Here is a 22,301-nt window from a genome sequence, read left to right as displayed (position 1 = left end):
GAAATAGTGTTCATAGCTCCCCGTTTTACACCCTCCCAGCTGCATATTATACCCGGAAACCCACGTACTGTTATCGAAACACATGTCAGTGATGTATAGATATATAAAACCAATAGGTATATAATCCAGATGAGACTAGCAATAAAAATACACGTATGCAGGAAGGTAAAAGGCGAAAAATGTATGAAGAACTGCCCCGTTTTAGATCCTTAGAACTGTATATTTATCACGAAAAACCAATATACACTATTCATAACAAAATGTGATGAGATAAAAATGTATAAAACCATTAAAAACACACTTTGAAGCAAACTCTTGCAAAAAATATCCCGTTACAGAAAAGCTACCAGGTAAAAAGTAGAGAGGGGTGTTCCGTTTTGCATCCTCCCTGCCAGCCATCACAGCGGAGGCAGCGAGAGGAAGAGATGGTGTCAAGGAACTGGTGAAATAAATAACCATAGTAAGCCACACACTCCTACCACACCCGGATGGAGGACACAAAGGAGGATTGTAAGCCTGGGGTGAGTATTTGAGAGGGTTATATAGGTCGGGAATGCTTTATTAGACGAGATAGGAGTGCTGACGTGGCTGTCACCTCCTCCTCCCCTCCTCTCCGGCCCGTTTCACTCCCTTATTTCTCATGTCCTGGCCTTATTTTACCCTGAAATGTGTCCTGTGTAGGCCTATTTGAGGTTAATTTGAGGGGCCTGAGTGTGGAGAGGTACGTGGTAATCTTGAACCATTGGTATTTCAAACAACATGATTCGTGGTGTTGTGGTGTATTTTCCTTATTTTTGGTGTTGTTTTGGGATGACTGGTGTTGAATATAGGCCTGGTTTGGGGTGATGTGGCAGACCTTGGGTGTGGAGAGGTGTCAGGTGATCAGAAACCATTGATATTTTAAGCAACATGATTCGTGGTGTTGAGGTGTTTTTTCAAAGTTTTTGGTGTTGTTTTGGGGTGACTGGTGTTGTGTGTAGGCCTGGTGTGGGATGGTGTGTCAGACCTGGGTGTGGAGAGGTGCAAGGTGATTAGAAACCATTGGTATTTTAAACAACATGATTCGTGGTGTTATGGTGTATTTCCTTGTTTTTGGTGTTGTTTTAGGTTGACTGGTGTTGTGCGTAGGTCTGGCGTGGGGTGGTGTGGCAGGCCTGGGTGTGGAGAGGTGCGAGGTGGTTTGCATTGAGTGACATGGCATTATAACAAGCTCCTGAGTTGTCTGGTGTTATTTTTGCGTGTTTTTTTTTTTTTTTTTTTTTTTCTTATTTCAAACCAAGTTGTCCTGTTTAGGTGTATTTCAGTGGAACTCAGCACAGGGTTGTTATCAGTGAGTGACATTGCATTATAACATGTTCCTGCCCTTGCCTGGCCACTCAACACAATACTTATCCCCCCCCCAACACTGCCTGCACGTCCCATAGCCCTCACTGTCGCTGGTGCCAAGCAGTGCCGGGGACGGTTACCGGTTAAAATGGCTGCCTCAGAAGTCAAAATGCCCCGGGTGTGACTACAGGCTAATCAGGAACGGCCTGGGTCTTGTTGCTGGCTAGTCAAGTTCCAACGGCCTGGCTGTGACTGTGGCCCACTGCACCAGTGATGAGCCATGCCAATCTGCCGGTGTACCCTTAATTTGGAAGAGTGCTGTTGGTGTCAAGGAAAACGAGCAATACAAAAACTGTCTACAAAACAAAAGCACAACAGTAGCACAATTTGCCATATTCAGAAACACTTCCCTCTCTCACCACGAGCATTTTCACAGAGATGATTAGCCGAGTTCTAAAGAGTATGTCATGCTGATAATGCAGAAACTTGTTAACATGTTGCTAGAATTACAGAAACACCTTTAGATACTCATGTCACTTCAACTAGAGGTCTTTGAAAATAGTGAAGGTGCCGTGCATAATTGTTTCAGAATATGGGCCAACAATGCACCATCCACCAATCAAGGGCTGAAAGAAAACACTAATTCTCCCACCAGAGAGAGGGAGAAGGAGAGGTGCCACTGATATCAGACAAGGTGGGACTTAGGAGGAAGAGTGTATCTAGCGCTGCTGAATAGAAGACAGGTTACAACACTACAGAAAACTGATGAGTCTGCAAAGAAAGTCTGAATGAAACACTGACAAATGATAACTTGATAATGCTGAATTGATGGTGTTGACAGTGTTGCCTTGATCTTGCACTGTGCAGAAACAAATGCCATTGTTATGAGATGGTCGGCATTCAAGGTCAGGCAGAGTCATGTCACTCGTTGCCTGTTGGTTGTGTTGACAGCAGAAGCAGAGGTGGTGATGAAGATGTGTCATTGTTCTCATCTCTGCCTCTCACAATCAATATATCTGTGACAATTTCTAAAGATACAGATGATTTTTAGCCTAGGTTAATGACGACAAGGAATATTTAGTCCATCTTGCTAAAATTGAACTAGTGCTGAAATAGTGTTTAGTAGCTAGACAACTGAGATGCATTTTTACCATGATACTTGGGTATGATTAAACAATTTTATTTGCATTAGGAAGGGTCTATGGAGGTCAAAAGATTAATGGCCTAGTCTTCACTATTTTAATCCCCCCACATAAGTTTTTGAAGGTGTATAAAATTGCCAAATAGTAACCAGAATGAATATGAAAGCACGACATGGTACTGAAGGGATTAATGAATTAAATCAGTTCACTCATCAGAATCATAAAGTTTACTGTATTTTTAGAAGCAAGCCACAGACTTCTACATGTTCAGTTGGTTGTCATTAGTCTTAGTGTGCATAATGTCCTTTGTTTCTTGTCCTTGCAGGAACAGAAAGAAAATTCAGAAGCCAAGAAGATGGGGAAGGGTGGGCTGGAGGTGTGCGAGGCAGGCAAGAAGAGTGTCGGGTGAGTAATGCATTCACTGGCTGGCTGGCTGACTGGATGGATGGCTAGCTGGCTGGCTGGCTGGCTGGCTGGCTGGCTGGCTGGCTGGCTGGCTGGCTGGCTGGCTGGCTGGCTGGCTGGCTGGCTGGCTGGCTGGCTGGCTGGCTGGCTGGCTGGCTGGCTGGCTGGCTGGCTGGCTGACTGACTGACTGACTGACTGACTGACTGATTGATTGATTGATTGATTGATTGATTGATTGATTGATTGATTAATGGATGGATGGATGGATTAAATGACTGACTAACCCATTGAATGATTGTTCTATATATTATTTGACTCACTGGCATACTAATAAATTGAGTGATTGATTTCTTGACTGACTGACAGACAACCAGACCAACCTTCCACTGAATCACTGAACCCAATAATGTAGCAATAAATTCAACACTTACAGTACCAAGCAAGCAACACTGAACACAATATTAACAACACACTTTCCTACTCCACTAAACTCTCATATTCTTTTAATGCAGAGTTAATTCAAGTTACTCTGTCAATATTCAACCTTTCTTTTTTCCACATACAATAAAAATAACTCGCTCTTAACACAGAAGTTACCACAAGTCAGCCTTAAGACTGTGTGGGATTACCAGCTTAGCATACACAAATAGACAAGCACATATAATGCTACTAAAGAAATAAACAAATACATGAATAATTACACTAGTCTCCCATTTTTAGATCAGCCGAGGTGACAGAAAATGGCAAACCAGAAGCACAGAACATGAAGGACGACACAGAGGCCGGAGCGAAGAAGGAGGCAGAGGAAACGACGAAGGAAAGCGTCAAGGAGGAGGAGAGAATGGTGGATGGTGACACACAGACAGACACACCAGAGAAAAAGAAAATACAGAAAACCAAAACAGAAGGAGGAACTGAAGGAGCAACAAACAGGGAGGATAAAGAAGTGGATGAGGAGGAGGAAGAGGAAGAGGAGGAGGAAGAGGAGGATGTGTTTGCAGGGCTGTCTACCTTTGCTGGGGAGGTGTTTGGCACCCTGGCCACCCCCATCGACCCCCTGTCAGGCGAGGAGAGGAGCCCCAGACCACTCTCCCTCAATGGATCTGACCTCTCCTCCACCATGAGGCTTCTGCAGGTACCACCACCACCACCACCACTACTTTTACTATTGTTTCTGTTGATGCTTCTAATGATAATAATGATAGTACTGTTACCAATAATGTCACTACTACTACTACCACCATCACCATCAAACCTAACTAGCCAACCACCACCACCACTACCATTAGGACCTGGTGACCTATGACGAGGATGACCCTGAGATGACCTACTGCCCCGGGCCGCTGGATGGGCAGGGTCGCCTGGCTGCTGTGTCACACCTGCTGGCGGCGCTGGTCACCACTCTGGACCCTCAACACCTGCGTCGCCTCGCCTCACGCATCATGTCCGATACCTGTCTCTGGGTGTCTAGACTCTTCAGGTGTGTGTGTGGGTCTGTAATTTCTTTCTTCTGTAAAATCTTCTCTCTACTTGTCCTTTAATGTGTGTTAAGCTGAAATGTTTTACTTATTGCTTTTAAACCTGCATTCTTGAAAACCTTCCTTCTTCATCTTTCTCTCCTTCACTCTGAATTGAAGTGAGCACACCACCACAGTCAAACCTTCCGTCCTTCCACAGACACTTTGAATCCACGGCCTACATTCACGAGGACGTGCGTGAGGGAGTGGTTCGGGTATGTCGGATGCTGCTGCACGCCCGCTACCCACGCCTGGCCTCGGAGGGCTTCCAGGCACTGTATGCCCGGCCGCCGGTCATCTACACCAGCAGCACTGTCCGGCCCGGCCTGCCCAACCACCTGGCCAACATGGTGAGTCAGTGTGTGGTTGTTGCTGTTATTGTTGTTGTTGTGATTACTTTGCTGTGTCCTCAAGATAGACCCTTTGTGACCTGCTGCGACTCATTTTGACCCTCTTCAGCTTAGTCTAGAGTCACCTTCTTTGTCTATGGTTCTCTAATGACCCTTTGTGACCCTCCTCATCTTAGTCTGGGGTTGTCTTGTGTAGGTGTGGCTTGCTTGTGACCTTTATGACCCTTTATGACCCTTTGTTCTCCCTGTATGACCCTTCAGCTTGGCCTGGGATCATCCTGTGTGCGTGTGGTGCCCTGCAACTCGGTGGTGGGGTCGCCGCTGGCCATGGATGTGGCTGCGCTGGACCGCATGATGGTGGAGGACTCGGCTGCACAGAAGAAGCCTCTCCTGGTTATCGCCAATGCTGGTAGGTCTGTCTGTCTGTCTTGCTGGGGAGAAAATACGTTTGTTTGAATGTGTGGATTTTCAAGATACATTTGTGTGTAATTCACCTGGGTCATCTGCTGGTCACCCAGCCAGTCTTTCCCATTATGGAGCAAGCTCAGAGCTCATAGAGCAATCTTCGGGTAGGACTGAGACCACAACACACTCCACACACCGCAAAAACGAGGCCACATCCCCTCGAGTTACATCCCGTACCTATTTACTGCTAGGTGAACAGGGGCCACACATTAAGAGGCTTGCCCATTTGCCTCGCCGCTCCTGGGACTTGAATCTGGTCCTCTCGATTGTGAGTCGAGCGTGCTAACCACTACACTATGCGGTGTGTGTATGTGTGTGTGTGTGTGTGTTTGAAATTTTAGTGTATGTGTGAATTGTGCATGTTTAAGATATATTCCCATGTATTTATGATCCATTCCAGTGAATTCTATTTGTATATATATACATGTGTATGTGTGTGTGTGACAGGAGGTGGAGCGCTGGGTGGCGTGGACAGTGTGGGGCGGGTGCTGGAGCTGTGCAGTGCCCATGACGCCTGGCTACACGTGGAGGGACACGCCCTGGCCGCCCTCACCCTGCCCAACACTCCTAACCTGGTGCGTCGACCCCTACACCACTCTGACCATTCTTCATTCCTATCTCCATAAATGCCTTAGTCATCATCATCATCATCATCGCATAATTTTTAGTTTAATGTCCACATTTTCCCATTTAGAGTGGAGCTGGACAGGTGATGACTGCTTTACATAACTGGTGATCCTGTGCCATATGTTCTATTCCCAACAAATTCATATCCTCCTTCACACACTCTCTCCACTCCCTGTAACGGCCCTAGTATGAAAATAATAGTAGAAGTTGTATTGGACCACTGTATATGCTATAGTCTCAGGCTTGGAGTAGGTGCAGGCTAGTGAGGTAAACTAGAGTGTGGCCAGCTGTGGTGTAGCAGAATGGGCCACAAAACTGTCCCTTACTGACCTTATTGTGGGTGTATGTGGCCAGCTGTGGTGTAGCAGAATGGGCCACAAAACTGTCCCTTACTGACCTTACTGTGGGTGTGTGTGGCCAGCAGTAGAATGGCAGGGTGGACCACAAAACTCCCTTTCCACCACAGACCAATGGAATTAAGAGTATGAACCAGCACTGGCCTGATATATTCATAGACAGAAGTACAGTAGTGGTATTATAGTATGACATCTGTACCAGTAGGTGTGTTAGCATTGGCAATAACCTGTGTTCCTTGTCCCTTCCAGCCAGCCAAGATTGGTGACAGCATGACTCTTCCTCTGTCCCTCTGGCTGGGAATACCGTCGCTGCCTTACGTTGTATCCTTTTTTGGCCTTATTGTGGCTATGCTGGGCTGTGTGCTGTGCTGTGGTATGAAGTCAAGCAAAGAGAAGTATTGGGTGAAGATGTGTGAGTGTTAGTGAAGCTTTGAAGTGCTGTGGTGGGAAGTCAAGCCAGGGAAGAGTGGTGAGTGAAGATTGTGTGTGTTAGTGAAGCTTTGGAGTGTTGTGGTGGGAAGTGAAGCCAGGGAGAGCAGGAATGTTGGGTAAAGATTCTGTGGGTTAGTGAAGCTTTGAAGTGCTGTGGTGCGCTGGGAAGTGAAGCCAGGGAAGAGTGTTGTGTGAAGATGTGTGTGTGTTAGTGAAGCTTTGAAGTGTTCTGTTGGGAAGTGAAGCCAGGGAGAGCAGGAGTGTTGGATGAAAATGTGTGAGTCTTAGTGAAGCTTTGAAGTGAATGGGGTGTGAGAAATGTGAATGAGTGTGAATGTGTGTGTGGCATTTGCTGGTCTGTGTTGGAATGCTGTGTTAGTGAAGCTTTGAAGTGTGTGTGTATATGTGTGTAAGAGTATGTGAAGTGTGTGTGTGTGTGTGTGTGGGGCGGGTGTTTAGAGTTGTCTGGTCAGTGTTGGAGTGCTGGTCTGGTGTTGAGATGAAGAGGAGTGCAGAATGTGTGATGCAAGGTGAAGATTTGAAGATTTGTGCAAAGTTTAGATACAAGAACAGAGTATAGAGCGGCTGCCATGTTGGACTGATAAGAGGTGTGTGTGTGTGTAATTCACCTCGGTTTCCTGCTGGTCGCTCCGTAATGGGGAAGACTACCACACCGCGTAGTGTAGTGGTTAGCACGCTCGACTCACAATCGAGAGGCCTGGGTTCGAGTCCCGGCGCGGCGAGGCAAATGGGCAAGCCTCTTAATGTGTGGCCCCTGTTCACCTAGCAGTAAATAGGTACAGGATGTAACTGGAGGGGTTGTGGCCTCGCTTTCCCGGTGTGTGGAGTGTGTTGTGGTCTCAGTCCTACCCCAAGATCGGTCTATGAGCTCTGAGCTCGCTCCGTAATGGGGAAGACTGGCTGGGGTGACCAGCAGATGACCGAGGTGAATCACACACACTCCCAGCAACTGCATGAACGCTTGAACTGATATAACACACACACGCACACACACACATGTACGTTTATTCCTTGACTGAGTGGCGGCACAGACTCTGTACAAGGCTCAAGAGACATCAGCAGTGCACTCGGCAGGACTCACAGCGCTCAGTCTGCATGTCCGCCTTTCTTGTCTTCCGCTGTGGACCACGCTTATGGTGAGTCTTCCTCTGTCTTGTCCACTCTCCCTCATTCCACCCTCCACTTTGCCTTTCATCCCTTTTATCTCTCTCTCTCTCTCTCTCTCTCTCTCTCTCTCTCTCTCTCTCTCTCTCTCTCTCTCTCTCTCTCTCTCTCTCTCTCTCTCTCTCTCTCTCTCTCTCTCTCTCTCTCTCTCTCTCTCTATTTTTTCTATGCCTGTCTATTAATCCTTGTCTATGTATTTCTCTACTTATCTATCTGTCTATATGTATGTATGTATCTATCTATCTACATACTTACCTACCTACCTACTTACATACTTAACTGCAACACTGCTACCCTGCCTTCCATCAACAGACACTAGGGCAGAGTGGCGTCGTGTCACGGTTCCAGCATGCCTTTGAGTTGGGGCGCCACCTGCAGCTTCACCTCAGCACTCTGCCCAGGATAAGACTGCTGGTGAGGCCTTCTTGTTCCCTCTTTTTACCAGATAGCTTTATCCTTACTCTCACCCCTATGTTGTCTGCCTCTCTAATGCCAGAGTTAACCAGTACTCTCAGTCATTCAGATCTTTCATTATTAATTGGAGAAACACTCTTGAAATCTCCCCTCATCATTCCTGTGGCCTTGGAAAATAGTCGTGATGAGAGAATAAAGCATTTTTAAGCAAGTTTTTACGGCTCTATTGGCAGAATGACAAGATATCTATGTTTCTTAATACTATCTTATCTCTATATGAATTTGGCATCACTTTCACCAGCATTTGTTTCTCCTTTGTGTTCTCTTGTGTGATGTCCTGAATGTTCTGTGGCCTAACCTGATGTAACCTAACTGTGCCTTTGTGTGTCACCAGAGCCCGGCACCACTGGAGGGCAGCACAGTGGTCACCATTCAGGACCTGGTCAGCAAGCCTATCAGCACTGCAGTGAGTAACAAGCAGTAGTGGTAGTGGTGGTAGTAGTAGTAGTAGTAGTAGTAGTAGTAGTAATCATCATAGTTTTTGTTTCTGTAGTGATAGTAGTGGCAGGAAGAGAGATGTGATAGTAGTAGGAGGAGGAGGAAGAGAAGGTTGAGGAAGATATGGAGAGAAAGAAAAAAGAGGAAAATTAAGAGAGGAATGAGGAAAAAGACAAGCTAAAATAAGGAGAGGTAGAGAGAGAGATTAGATAAAAAGAGGATGTCAGAGAGAGAGAGATAGAGAGAGAGCATATTGAAAGAATTAAGAAATCAAGAAAAATATAAAAGAGAAATTAAAAGATTGAGGGGCATATGTGAAACACCACCACCACCTGCTAAGCAACTCATCCCCACTCCTCCACCAGCAACTCCTGGAGACAGTGAGCGGGTCGGTGGTGTTCCAGTACATTGAGGAGACCAGCAGCGGCAGCGGTGGCGGCAGGGCCATCAGCGCCAAGAACTCTGAGTATTACGACAACCTCAACTCTTGGGTGTGTGTCTGTCTGTCTGTGTGTGTGTGTGTGTTTGTGTTTGTCTCGGTGTGTGTGTGTGTCTGTGTTTGTGTTTGTTGTCATAGTTTGTTATATTATTTTTGGATGCTTGTTCTTATCTGGTGATAGCATTGGTGCCTGCTACACACTTATACCCACCTATATACACACTTATACTCACTTATACTTACACACCTTATACATATACTTACACCCCTTATACTTATATTTACATCTCTTATACTTTACTCCTTATACTTATATTCATACTTACACCTCATACTTTTACTTACACCCACTTACTTCCCTTATACTTTTACCTACACCCATTTTTACTTATACTTCTACTTCCCTCTTCCATGGTGTGGCAGCTGGGGCAGGTGGTGCGGCGGGATGTGGGCACCATCCCACTGGAGTTGGTGCAACTGGAGACAGCTGGCCTGGTGCTGCGGTGGAGTCCCCTAGAGGGCCCCGACACATACCACATCACCCTAGCTGACGTGGACCACCTCATTGACTCCCTCCACCACCAGCTGGTACGTATGTGTGTGTGTGTGTGTGAGTAGAAGAAGAAACATAGCTGAATTTTTCCTGCATTTCACTACGCGATTTTCCCTTTAAGATTTCATTGTATTTATAAAGGTTTGTGGAATGTTAAGAGAAGTAAAGGCAGCTTGTGTGTGTGTGTGTGTGTGTGACAGAAAGTTAAATGATTCTTTATTCTCATCTCTTTATCTCTTTCTCAGTCATTGCTTTATCTCACCCTTAAAAAACCTCACATAATCAGTCTCACCTTCAAAAAAATGTCACACAGTCACTATCTCACCCTAAAAACATCACACAACCTCACACACTCACTCTCTAACCCTTTGAAAACCTTACCCACTCACTGTATAACCCTTTGAAAACCTCACACAACCTTACATAGTCACTACCTTCAAAATCCTCACCCACTCCTCTCACTGCTCACCAGGGCATTAATCTTTTGACCTACATAGACCATTCCTAATGCAAGTAGAATTGTCTCTAAAATCACCACACAACCTCACACATCACTATTTTACCCTCTAAAAACACCATACAACCTCACACATCACTATTCTACCCTCTATAATCACCACACAACCTCACACATCACTATTCTGCCCTCTAAAATCACCACACAACCTCACACACCACAATTCTATCCTCTAAAAACACCACACAACCTCACACAGTCACTATTCTGCCCTCTAACAACACCACACAACCTCACACACTCACTGTCTTCACCTAACACACTACACAGACACACACAGACTCATTGCATCACCTCACAAATACGTGTTACTTCTTACAGGTTTTTTAAAGGTGTCATAACATTCACTGACTCTATGAATTAACTAAATAACGCCTATCTTCACCAAAATCCTCACCCACTCCCCTCGTTGCTCACCAGGACATCCTGAACGCCACAGTGGAGCAGCGCAAGACCTTCACCAGCCTGGTCTCCTCCGCCACCAACCTGCAGCTGGTGGAGATCCCTGGGTGGGCGGGTCTGGGTGGGGTGCGGTACCTGGCTGACCTGTGGCTGGACCAGGAGACTTTCACACCAGCCAACCGAGCCGACATCAATGCTCTCAATGTTCATCTTGTCTCACAGCTCAAGGCTACTGATTCGGCATTTTCTCTAGGTTAGTGGTGGTGGTAGTGGTAGTGATAGTAGTAGTAGTTGTAGTAGTTTGTTAGTTGTAATGTTAGTAGTTTAAGAATAGAAGTAGCAGTAATTATGTTTAGTTGTAGTAGCAATAGTAGTAGTAGTAGTGGTAGTAGTTTGCTAGTTCTTGTAGTAGTAATAGTAGTAGTAGTTTAAGGATATTAGTAGCAGTAGTGATGTCTAAAGTGGTAGTGTTAGTTTCAGTAGTCAGTAGTTATCCTTCATCACCATTCAATCCTGCCTCCTTTCAATCTTCACTTATAGTTAGGTAAAGAGAACACAGAATCACCATCTCACCATTACTTCTCATCATCTCACTATTACCTCTCACCATCTCACCATACCACAGGGGAGGGCAGTGATGGGCTGAACTGTGTGCGGTTTGGCATGGTGACGGCTGACACGGACCTCTCGGACCTGCTTTCCCTTGTCATCACTACTGGCAAGGAGATTGAAAAGTCATCGCGCTTCCTGGACCAGATGACGGATATTGTGAGGAAAGGTGCGTATCTGTGTGTGTGTGTGTGTGTTTCTTTAAGCAAAGTACCTTTTAAAACATCACACATGTACACTTCTCTAAGGAAAGTCAATCAAAAACACACTTTTTTCACCCTGAGCAGGCATTGAGGCAGCCACGGAGGACCTAAAGAGGGAGAATGAGGAGCGGCTGTGGCAGGAGGGTATTCTGAGACACGTGCCTATCGTGGGGTCGGTGTACAACTGGTTCTCACCGCCACCACCGCCGGGCATCAAGGACGCACGCTGGACCTCACTGCCGGTGTCTTGGAGAGCACAGAGAATATTTACCGCTACCACATGCAAGTAAGTCAACACAACATTCTATATCTCTCTCTTTTTCTGTCTCTCTCTCAACACAGCACAACACATGCAAGCTTACCTAACCTAACTTAACTTAATCTGACATAACACACTTTCTTTGTCTTTTCCTCTCTCTCTCAACACAACACTACATATGCAGGTCACCCTAACCTAACACAACACAACACAATCTCTCTCTCTCTCTCTCTCTCTCTCTCTCTCTCTCTCTCTCTCTCTCTCTCTCTCTCTCTCTCTCTCTCTCTCTCTCTCTCTCTCTCTCTCTCTCTCTCTCTCTCTCTCTCTCTCTCTCTCAGTTGAAATATATAAAGCTAATGATATTTTGATGGAGAAACACAAACTATTAGTAAAAATGATGAATATTCTAAAACCCAGTCTTCCTCTCCCTCCCACTTCCTCTCCCCATCCCTCTCCCACACTCGCTCCCCTCTCCTCACCCCAGATCCGCCATGGGTCAGCCCCCACACGCTCCGAGACCAAGCTACCCCCTGCCCCCTCCATCCAAACCCCTGTCACCCCCTCAGCCTCCTCTCCATCCCACTCCCGCTCCTCCTCCACCACCTCTGCCCTCACCCCTGGCTCCACACACTCCCGCAACACCTCGGAGCACCAGCCAATAGCGACGCAGGAAGGCAAGGCTGCTGTGTCGGCCAATGGGGTGCCAGCGCCGTCCCTAACACCAGCAGTGGCAGTTCAGGGCCAGTAGAGTGCCGTGGTGTGAGTGCCAGGATGTGTGCGTGGGTGCCAAGGTCAGAGGTCGCCCAGCTATACAAATATACATATACATACCTATACATGCACTATATATATATACATTGTAGAGAAGGATGTGATATGTTCCTTATGGTATATATATATATGGCACGTTATGTCTTGTTTTGGTTTTGTTTTTCTTTTTTTTCTGGTTTAAATATGTTGTTATTGTTGTTTGTATTACTTTTTCTACTTCTACTACTATTACTATTACTATTACTCTTGCTAGTTTTATTTACTATTGCCCAAGTGTTTTTTTTTTTTTTTTTTTTTTGTATATATTTTGCACCGTTTTTCTGTTTGTTATTGTTAATTTCTTCCTCTTTTTTCCAGTTTGGTGTGTGTGTGTGTATGTACGTGTGTTTGTTTGTGTGTGTGTTTTGGGTACACGCATTGTTTCCAGTTGCATTTATTTGAATTTTTCAGTTGTTTTGGGGCTCACGATTTGTTTTTTTCTTTTTTCTGTTTGTGTGTTTGCTTCATTTGTTTGTACCATGATTTTTTGTTTCTGAGTCTTTTTGCAGCTCTGACCTGTGTTGACCCCCAGTGACCCATGACCTCACTTAACCATGACCTCTTTACCCCCCTCCCCATCCACACACCACCTTCTGTCCTTCCTCAAACCCCCTCATCACTTTCTCCTTGCCAGTAACCTTACCTAACATAACCTAGACATAACCCCTTAGCCCATCCCAGCTTTCCCTCATTTCCTCCCATCCAAATACCATGACATCCCCACCTTCATACACACACACACACACAGATATTTGAGTGTGTCTCCTTTCACGTGTAGCCCCTGTTCACCTAGCAGTGAGTAGGTACGGGATGTAAATCGAGGAGTTGTGACCTTGTTGTCCCGGTGTGTGGTGTGTGCCTGGTCTCAGGCCTATCCGAAGATCGGAAATAATGAGCTCTGAGCTCGTTCCGTAGGGTAACGTCTGGCTGTCTCGTCAGAGACTGCAGCAGATCAGACAGTGAAACACACACACACACACACACACACACACACACACACACACACACACACACACACACACACACACACACACACACACACACACACACACACACCACTTACTTTTTTCCAGCCAGTAACCTAACCTAACCCAGCCTTATCTTACCTTACCGTACCTTACCTTACCTTACCCTACCCTACACTAACCTAACCTAACCTGCCCTAGCCTACCCTACCCTACCCTATCCTACCCTACCCTACCCTAAACATGACCTCATAAGGCAGCCACATTTTGAAGAATTTGCTTGATTTTGGTTTGCATTTTCTTTCTCTCTTTTCTCTTTTTTTTTTTTTTTTTTTTTATTTCTTTAATTTGTGTGAGAGTGTTTTATTGGTGCTATATTCTTTTTTCTTTGGGTTTGTTTGGCAGCAAAGTGTGTGTGTGTGTGTGTGTGTGTGTGTGTGTGTGTGTGTGTGTGTGTGTGTGTGTGTGCATGTGAGTTAACTGCAGCTTTCTCCACATTGCAAAGTCTATATATATATACGTAGTATATATATATATATATATATATTTTTTTTTTTTTTTTTTCCCTTCACACTTAAAAAAATATTCAGAACTTGCTCAACGAATAATTTCTTATTTTTTCATTCTCTCTCTTTCTACTCATGATAGAAGGAACGTTTTGTAGCGGGAAACTCTTAGCGTGTTGTCTTTTTCTAGATAGGAGAGAGAGAGAGAGAGAAAACTTTTCATCGATTATTTTTTCCAGTCCATCTTCTAGTAAACCAATTTGTGGGGTTTTTTTCTAGAGAGAGAGAGAGAGAGAAAACATTTATTTATCTATTCATCAAAAATTGTGTAATGTTTTTATAGATAGAAATAGAGAAAAAAATTGACTTAAGAGAGAGAGAGAGAGAGAGAGAGATAATTCGCTCATATATTCACCAAATGCTTTCAGTCAATCTCTTACCTGTAGCATTCATTCATTTAGTCAATCAGTCAGTCAGTTAGTTAGTTAGTTAGTTAGTCAGTCAACAAACCAGATAGTCAGTCTGTCATCTAGTTAGTCTCTCAGTCCATCAGTCAGTCAGTGTTTTCTCTTCTCAGTAAAGAAGGCTAGCCGAAAAATAGAAAGATTTGCTCAATTTTACGAAAGGGAAAGAATAACGAGAGAGAGAGAGAGAGAGAGAGATGACCCCAGATATTATTAACACGCACTGGTCTATTTTTCTTCACGTATGTTTGTTAGTTTGTTTGTTTGACCATTACCTCACTTCACTTCACTTGCTTGTCAACTGACCTGATATTATTACTGCTATTACTCCCCATACAAGGTCGCTGCACATCTGTATGTACGTTTGCATGACACACGTGGTTCACCGAGTGTGTGTGTGTGTGTGTTTGGGCATCATTTTGTCTGGTATGGGTACTGTTTTCTCTCTCTCTCTCTCTCTCTCTCTCTCTCTCTCTCTCTCTCTCTCTCTCTCTCTCTCTCTCTCTCTCTCTCTCTCTCTCTCTCTCTCTCAGCACTGTTATATTGTAGCTAATTTCTATCAATCAGGATACAGATATACTAGTATGACTGGTGCAAGAGTGTGCTGTGCTCCCAGACACTCTGCTCTCTCACCATGACTGTCACAAAGGCCACACTCATCACAAATGTAGTTTCTTGGGCATCTTTTGTCTACCACTGGAACCATTAAAACATTCTTGAAATCCTTGACTCCTTTAGTACTGGAATGCATTTTTACTTCAAGTTTGGTTTGACCAGAATGAATGTGGAAACACGTTATGGTACTGAAGAGGTTGATATCTTCAATACCATGACATGTTTTCATATTCATTTTGGTGACTATTTGGTGATTTTTACAGCTTCAGGAATTTATGTTGGGAATTAGAATAGTGAAGACTGTGGCCATTAATCTTCTGACCTCCATAGATGCTTCCTAATGTCAATAAAATTGTCTAATCACTCCCAAAACTCATGGTAAAAAAGCATCCCAGTACTGAAGGGGTTAACTATAAGACCTCAAAACTCCAATATCTTCCACTACAGAATTCATATTGATCTATTACTAAAATCATGAATGCACCTTTGAAAACCTTCAACTTTCACTGGAGGCTTTTGAAGTATGCAGAGACCTTGTGAAACTAAATAGAATCATGAAAATACCCTTGAAAACCCCAAATAATTTCCACTAGAGTGTTTTAGATGTGTTGAACTTACATATATTAGACTCCCTTGTACCATGAAAACATCCTTGAAAACTCCAAATAATTTCCACTAGAATGTTTTTAGGTGTTTTGAATTGATATTAAAGTCAAGAACCATAAAAACACCCTTAAAAACCCCCTTTATCTAACACCAGAACCCTGAAGATACATTGAACCTGTATTAAACTGTAGTGAATCACAAAAACACTCTTGAAAAGTCCATTAATTTTCATTGGAGCCTTTTAATGACAGTCAGGGAGAGATGACAGAAATGGTTTAAGAATGCAGACTCGTGTGTGTGTGTGTGTGTGTGTGTGTGTGTGTGTTTCTGCTTTACTGTTTTGCTTTGTCACCTCTGTTTGTCTGTGTCTGTCTGTCTGTGCATTATTGCAAGCACTTTTTTTTTCCTGTGTTGCTTCTTTGTGTTATGTTTTATGAAAAAGGAAACATTTATTAATTATTTTTGTGTGTGTTTTCCAGTCTCTCTCTCTCTCTCTCTCTCTCTCTCTCTCTCTCTCTCTCTCTCTCTCTCTCTCTCTCTCTCTCTCTCTCTCTCTCTCTCTCTCTCTCTCTCTCTCTCTCTCTCTCTCTCTCTCTCTCTCATATCTTTGCATTTAACAGTTCTTTCATATCTGTTTCTTTGTACTAAACTATTTTTGCTTATTTTTTTCTTATTTGCTTCTTTCATTTATTTTTCCACTTATTTATCCACTTATTCATCTATTTATTTATTCAACATGTACTGAGATCTTGCCAAGGGTTGCTAACATTCCAGATTTGCATTTTTCATCATTATTTTGCTTCTTGTTTTTATTTGTCGTCGCAGAGAGAGAGAGAGAGAGTGTGTGTGCGCGTGTGTGTATTTGTGGGTATTTATTTTTTGCTGTGTTTGTGTGTATGTATGTATGTGTGTGTGTGTTGTTAGTTAGTTAGTTAGTGTGTTGGTTTGCCAGTTAGTTGATTTAGTGTTGGTTTGTCTCGGGAAGTGTGGCAGAGCTGAATTAACTTGTGACATTATTAACTGCTGAAAAACAAAAAGAAAAAAAAATGGAAAAGAGAAACAGTTCAGTCTTCAGTCAATCTCAGCAGACACTGAGATACAGCAGAGACTAAATTGACTTGACTGAATTGCTGAGTCTGTCTACTTTTTTACATAAGACTGATGGAAATTTGACTTACTGTTGAAAAAGTAAACATCTGACTGACTAAAATGGTTGGATTGACTGACTGGCTAACTGATGGACTGACTGGTTGACTAACTGATGGACTGACTGGTTGACTAACTGATGGACTGGCTGATTGACTGACTGGTTGACTAACTGATGGACTGGATGACTGACTGACTGGTTGACTAACTGATGGACTGGCTGATTGACTGACTGGTTGACTAACTGATGGACTGGCTGACTGACTGACTGACTGAGTTTATGGTGACTGAGAAACTGATACACTAGACTGAAAAGTGACTGACCCCCTGACATTTAACAATAGACTGACATTGACTGACTGGCTGGCTGACTGGGATGAACTGACAGGCTGACATAGACTGACACTTAAATGACAGACAGACAGACAGACAGACAGGAGAAGACTGAGATGTACTGAAGTGTAAAAAGTCAATACAATCTTTACATAACAGTGATCATTCCAGTAAAAGAGAATAAATAAATAGATAAAAATAAACAAAACAAATAATTGAATCATAAAGAAAGTCAAACAAACATGGGCATTAACATAAAAAAAAATAGAAAAAATAAATAGATATATGTAAATAAATATACATTAGTCTTTCTTATATACATAAAATAGATAAATATATTTCCGCTAAGTTAAAAGTTCTGCTGCAATTATTATTATTATTATTATTATTATTATTATTATTATTATTATTATTATTATTACTACTACTACTACTATTATTACTGTTACAATTAAGTGGTGAGGCTGTTTGATATTGCTTAAACAAGAAATATGTCTTAAGTATTTATAAATATTAGGAAAAATAAGTTAATTTGGTGTGGGGGCATTGTGTGTGTGTTTGTGTAATTCACCATGGTCGTCTACTGGTGTGTGTGTGTGTGTGTGTGTGTGTGTGTGTGTGTGTGTGTGTGTGTGTCTCCAAATAACCAGCTTGGGGCCTCTTTTTCCCTCATTTCTTATTTTCCATGAACTTATTCACTGACTTTCACGTCCTGTTATTAATTCATTCAGTCTACTTCTTTGTGCAGTTTCTCCCCCCCTGTTCATGAAAGACGTGATATATGAAAGAAACGAATTATTAAAGTGATTTGTTCTCCTTTTTTTTGTTTAACTGTGTGGAGAGAGAAAGAGAGAGATTTTATTATTATTATTATTATTATTATTATTATTATTATTATTATTCTCACTTGCCCATTTTTACCTCCTTTGCATGTGTGTGTGTGTGTGTGTGTGTGTGTGTGTGTGATCGTAATTATGTACCTGCTTTATGTTTACATGCAAAGACTTATGTTTGGTGGTATTTTCAGCTTTATTATTTATTGTCTAACACACACACACACACACACACACACACACACACACACACACACACACACACACACACACACACACACACACACACTCATAAGCAATAAGTCTCTTGTGATAATCAAAAAAACATGTGATTTTTGGCCTATTTACTACTACTACTATGCTGTTACTGCTACTACTACTACTACTACTACTACTACTACTTTAATAATATTTCTGATATTCAGTTGTTTTTGGTCTGTCAGTCAATATATTACTTTTGTTGCAATTATCAATCATACCCTTTTTTCTTTTTTTTTTTTTTTCTTTTTTTTCTTCTTTTTCTTTTTCTTTTTCCCCTTCCTTCACATACACAGACAATTAAAGGGACTGTCTGCTTGTCTGTCTATTTCCACTCTGTCAATCTCCACTGTCTGTGTGTCTGTGTGTCGGGAGGCTTGACAAAGAGAGAGACACTTTTTAATATTTGTATCATTAAAACTTTCTGCTAAAAAGGAAAAGAAAAAGAAGTCCAGTTTTTCATGAAAGTTTAGATTTTTTTGTTGTTGTTTTTATGACTCATGCCATTAAAAACTTCACTGTAAAAGGAATTGAAGAAGGAGAATATTCTTTTCAATCCTCTTTTCAGTTTCTCCTGCACACCATTCAATCCTTTCCATCACTCATCAGCCTCTGTTTCTCCTTATTCCTCTTCTCAATCCTCTTTCAATTCCTAATCCTTTTCATCACTCATCAATCTTTATTTCTCCTTTTTCCTCTTCTCAATCCTCTTTATCAATTCCTCCTGCTGGCCACCCTTTGAACCCCTTTCATCACTCCTCAATCTTCTTATTTCTCTTTATTCCTCTTCTTAATCTCTTCTCAATTCCTTCTGTACAGCATTTAATCCCCTTCATTACTTATCAGTCTCTTTATTTCTTCTTATTCTTCTCAATCCATTTTCAATTCCTCCTCCTTTACATTATTCACTCCTTTTCATCATTCCTCAATTCTTTTTATTTCTTCTTATTCCTCTTCATAATCTTCTTTCCAATTCCTAATCCCCTTCATCACTCCTCAATCTCCTTATTTCTTTTATTCTCTACTTAATCCTCTTTCAGTTCATCCAGTACAGCATTTAGTTCCCTTCATCACTCCTGGATTCCTTTCTCTCAGTCTCCTTAGGTTGCATTTTGTGAAGATAATACTGTACTTGCGTTTATATTCCCTGTTAAAAAAGAAATATGTATGGCTTAGGTTTGATTGAGTGTTGTAGAGTGGTTATTATTATTATTATTATTATTATTATTATTATTATTATTATTATTATTATTATTGTTTTAAATGTGTTGGTCTGACATTGTATTTATTATTAAGCATTTATGGGAGTTGAGATGCATTGTATGTGTGTGATAATCATTATTATTATTATTATTATTATTATCATTATTATTATGGGTGATGATTTATGCAGACATATATAGGATTGTATTAATATGTATAACGACAGACACACACACACACACACACACACACACACACACACACACACACACACACACACACACACACACACACACACACACACACACTCACAGTACATTCCATTAATTTTGTCATTCTCTCTCTGTATTTCTATATTTCTTCTTTCATTCTCCATTTTCTCTTCCTCACTTATAAATGACAGGAGGAGGAGGAGGAGGAGAGGAGTAATATAGTTGGTAATATTTCTGCATTAATCTTTTTTCTCCATATTACCTGAAAACATAACATTTTTTTTTCTTTTCCTTTCTTTTCATTTCCTTTCATTATTTAACTAGGTATGTTTTCTTTCATGTCTTCCCTTTTCCCTCTCTTCTTCCCCTTTTATTTTTCCACTACAGGGTTTTCTCCAATTCTTTTCTTTCTCTTCACTAAATACAATGAAAAGAAGGAAAAGAAGATTGGATGTTGCTTTGACTACTTGCTGTTACTATTACCACTCCCCCCCAAAAAAAATCACTATAATTATTTGTACCACTTGCTACTATTACCACCACCTTTCAATCTTCCCCCCAACTATCATTAGTAGTTTTCCACTTTTTTTTTTTTATTTACTTCATTATTTCTACCTTTTTTCCACTGATTTTTATTTATTTTTCTCTCTCTCTCTACCACTTCCTATTATTCTTACCACCTTTCCCCTCATCTATCATCATTTGTTCTTTCCTTCCCACACTACTCACTATTACTACCACTTTCCTCTCCTTTTTTTTTTTTATCACTTATTATTATTCCTACCACTTTTTCCCTTCCACTACCATTATTTTGTAACTTTTCCACCACAAGGTTTTTTTGACCACTTACTATTATTATTATTACCACTCCCCCTTCCACTATCATTATTTGTACCCTTTCCCCAGTTTTTTTTTTTTTTTTTTTTTGGGGGAAGGGCCACTTACTATTATTACTACTACTTCATCCCCCATACTATCATTATTTGTAACTTCCCACCACATTTTTCCCCCATTTACTAATATTACTACCACTTTCCCCACCCACTGTAATTATTTGTACCTTTTCCCCACTACGAGTTTTCTTTTTTTCTTTTTTTATGGGGGGGGTACACACTATTATTACTACCACTTTTCTCCACCTACTATCATTATTTGTAACTTTTATCCACTACGAGGGTTTTTTTTCTGAAGTGATACGTAAAGATTTTGAAGAATACGACGAAGAATTAGAAAGCTGTGTCTGGCTTGAGTGTGTGTGAATTGATAGACAAAATAGATAGACTAGAAATAGCCACTGATAGGTAACGGGGAATGGAAGAAGTAGAGGAGGAGGAGAGAATAATAAAGAAAAAAAAAAGGAAGAACAAAAGAATATCCTGTTTGCCAGTGTTTAGAAATGAGGTTCTTTTGTTTTTATTTAGAGAGTTAGATTCCTTCCGCATGTTAGGAGATTAACAAATGATAGTGAAAAATGTAAAAAAAAAAAAAATGGTATACTGTGGGTGCTGTTTGGTAGTGTCACCCGTTCATCTTAGAGAGAGAGAGAGGGAGAGGGAGAGAATGTTATATATGTTCATTGTAATTTTGTATAACTATGTAACTTGTACTGTAATTTATAATATGTACTATGATTTTGTATGTACTACACACACACACACACACACACACACACACACACACACACACACACAGAGGCTTTGATAGTTTACAAGCGAGAGGCAATCAAGATAATTTTTTTTCTCAAGTACAAGTTTATACAAGCAACATTTTCATTAATTGACTGAATGTTAAAATGCTAACTATGAATTTGTTGTCTCTCTCTCTCTCTCTCTCTCTCTCTCTCTCTCTCTCTCTCTCTCTCTCTCTCTCTCTCTCTCTCTCTCTCTCTCTCTCTCTCTCTCTCTCTCTCTCTCTCTCTCTCTCTCTCTCTCAACCTAGCTATCTATCTATATCAAACATTCTCTCTCTCTCTCTCTCTCTCTCTCTCTCTCTCTCTCTCTCTCTCTCTCTCTCTCTCTCTCTCTCTCTCTGTAAGTTCCCTCGTTGCCCCAAGCCAGGCAGTATTAGGAGGCTGTTCATTGTGTACATATTGCTCGTTTTTATTGCGCACAAATTAAAATGAAAACCGAGAGACTTGTGTTTTCTTATCATCATTGAGTGGTGGTGATGGTGGTGGTCGTCTTTGCTTGTCCTGAAGGATCGAGTTACTGTTATTAAAGAAGATTAGGAGAGGGAGAGATTTGAGCTTTGGTGGTGATACATTTATTAGGGTAATAATGTTGAGAGAGAGAGAGAGAGAGAGATACGTGGTTGATTAGAAACAGATAGGTGTAAGAGAGAGAGAGAGAGAGACGGTGATACGTGGTTGATTAGAAACAGATAGGAGTAAGAGAGAGAGAGTTGTAGATAAGGAAAGGGAATATATAATAAATGGCAAAGAGTAACGTAAAGAAAATAACAGGAAATGACAATACTGAATCTCTCTCTCTCTCTCTCTCTCTCTCTCTCTCTCTCTCTCTCTCTGCAAATAACAGTGGTAGTCGTGTTGGTGATAATATTATTATTGTTATTTTTACTACTACTACTACTACTACTAATGATAATAATAATAATAATATCACCACCACCACTACTACTACTACTACTACTA

At 41.8% G+C, this 22,301-nt stretch overlaps 1 protein-coding gene across 1 annotated transcript; it reads left to right on the top strand.

Annotated features, from left to right (window-relative positions):
- Positions 1–373: 373 nt before the first annotated feature.
- On the top strand, positions 374–12,661 carry LOC123501921 (pyridoxal-dependent decarboxylase domain-containing protein 1-like). The gene is given in 18 exon segments (XM_045251005.1): positions 374–521; positions 2,794–2,873; positions 3,595–4,009; positions 4,164–4,354; positions 4,552–4,741; positions 5,003–5,150; positions 5,654–5,781; positions 6,439–6,510; positions 7,674–7,778; positions 8,119–8,220; positions 8,615–8,686; positions 9,084–9,209; positions 9,581–9,745; positions 10,648–10,882; positions 11,255–11,407; positions 11,526–11,654; positions 11,657–11,727; positions 12,185–12,661. Coding segments are annotated over 18 exon segments (2,679 nt in total). The 5' UTR covers positions 374–488; the 3' UTR covers positions 12,449–12,661.
- The last annotated feature ends 9,640 nt before the right edge of the window (positions 12,662–22,301 follow it).

Source organism: Portunus trituberculatus, chromosome 10, assembly GCF_017591435.1.
Source record: "Portunus trituberculatus isolate SZX2019 chromosome 10, ASM1759143v1, whole genome shotgun sequence".
NCBI classification, from domain to species: Eukaryota; Metazoa; Arthropoda; class Malacostraca; order Decapoda; family Portunidae; genus Portunus; species Portunus trituberculatus.
Note: the sequence above shows the minus strand (reverse complement) of the source record. Positions and strands in the feature narration are given on the sequence as shown.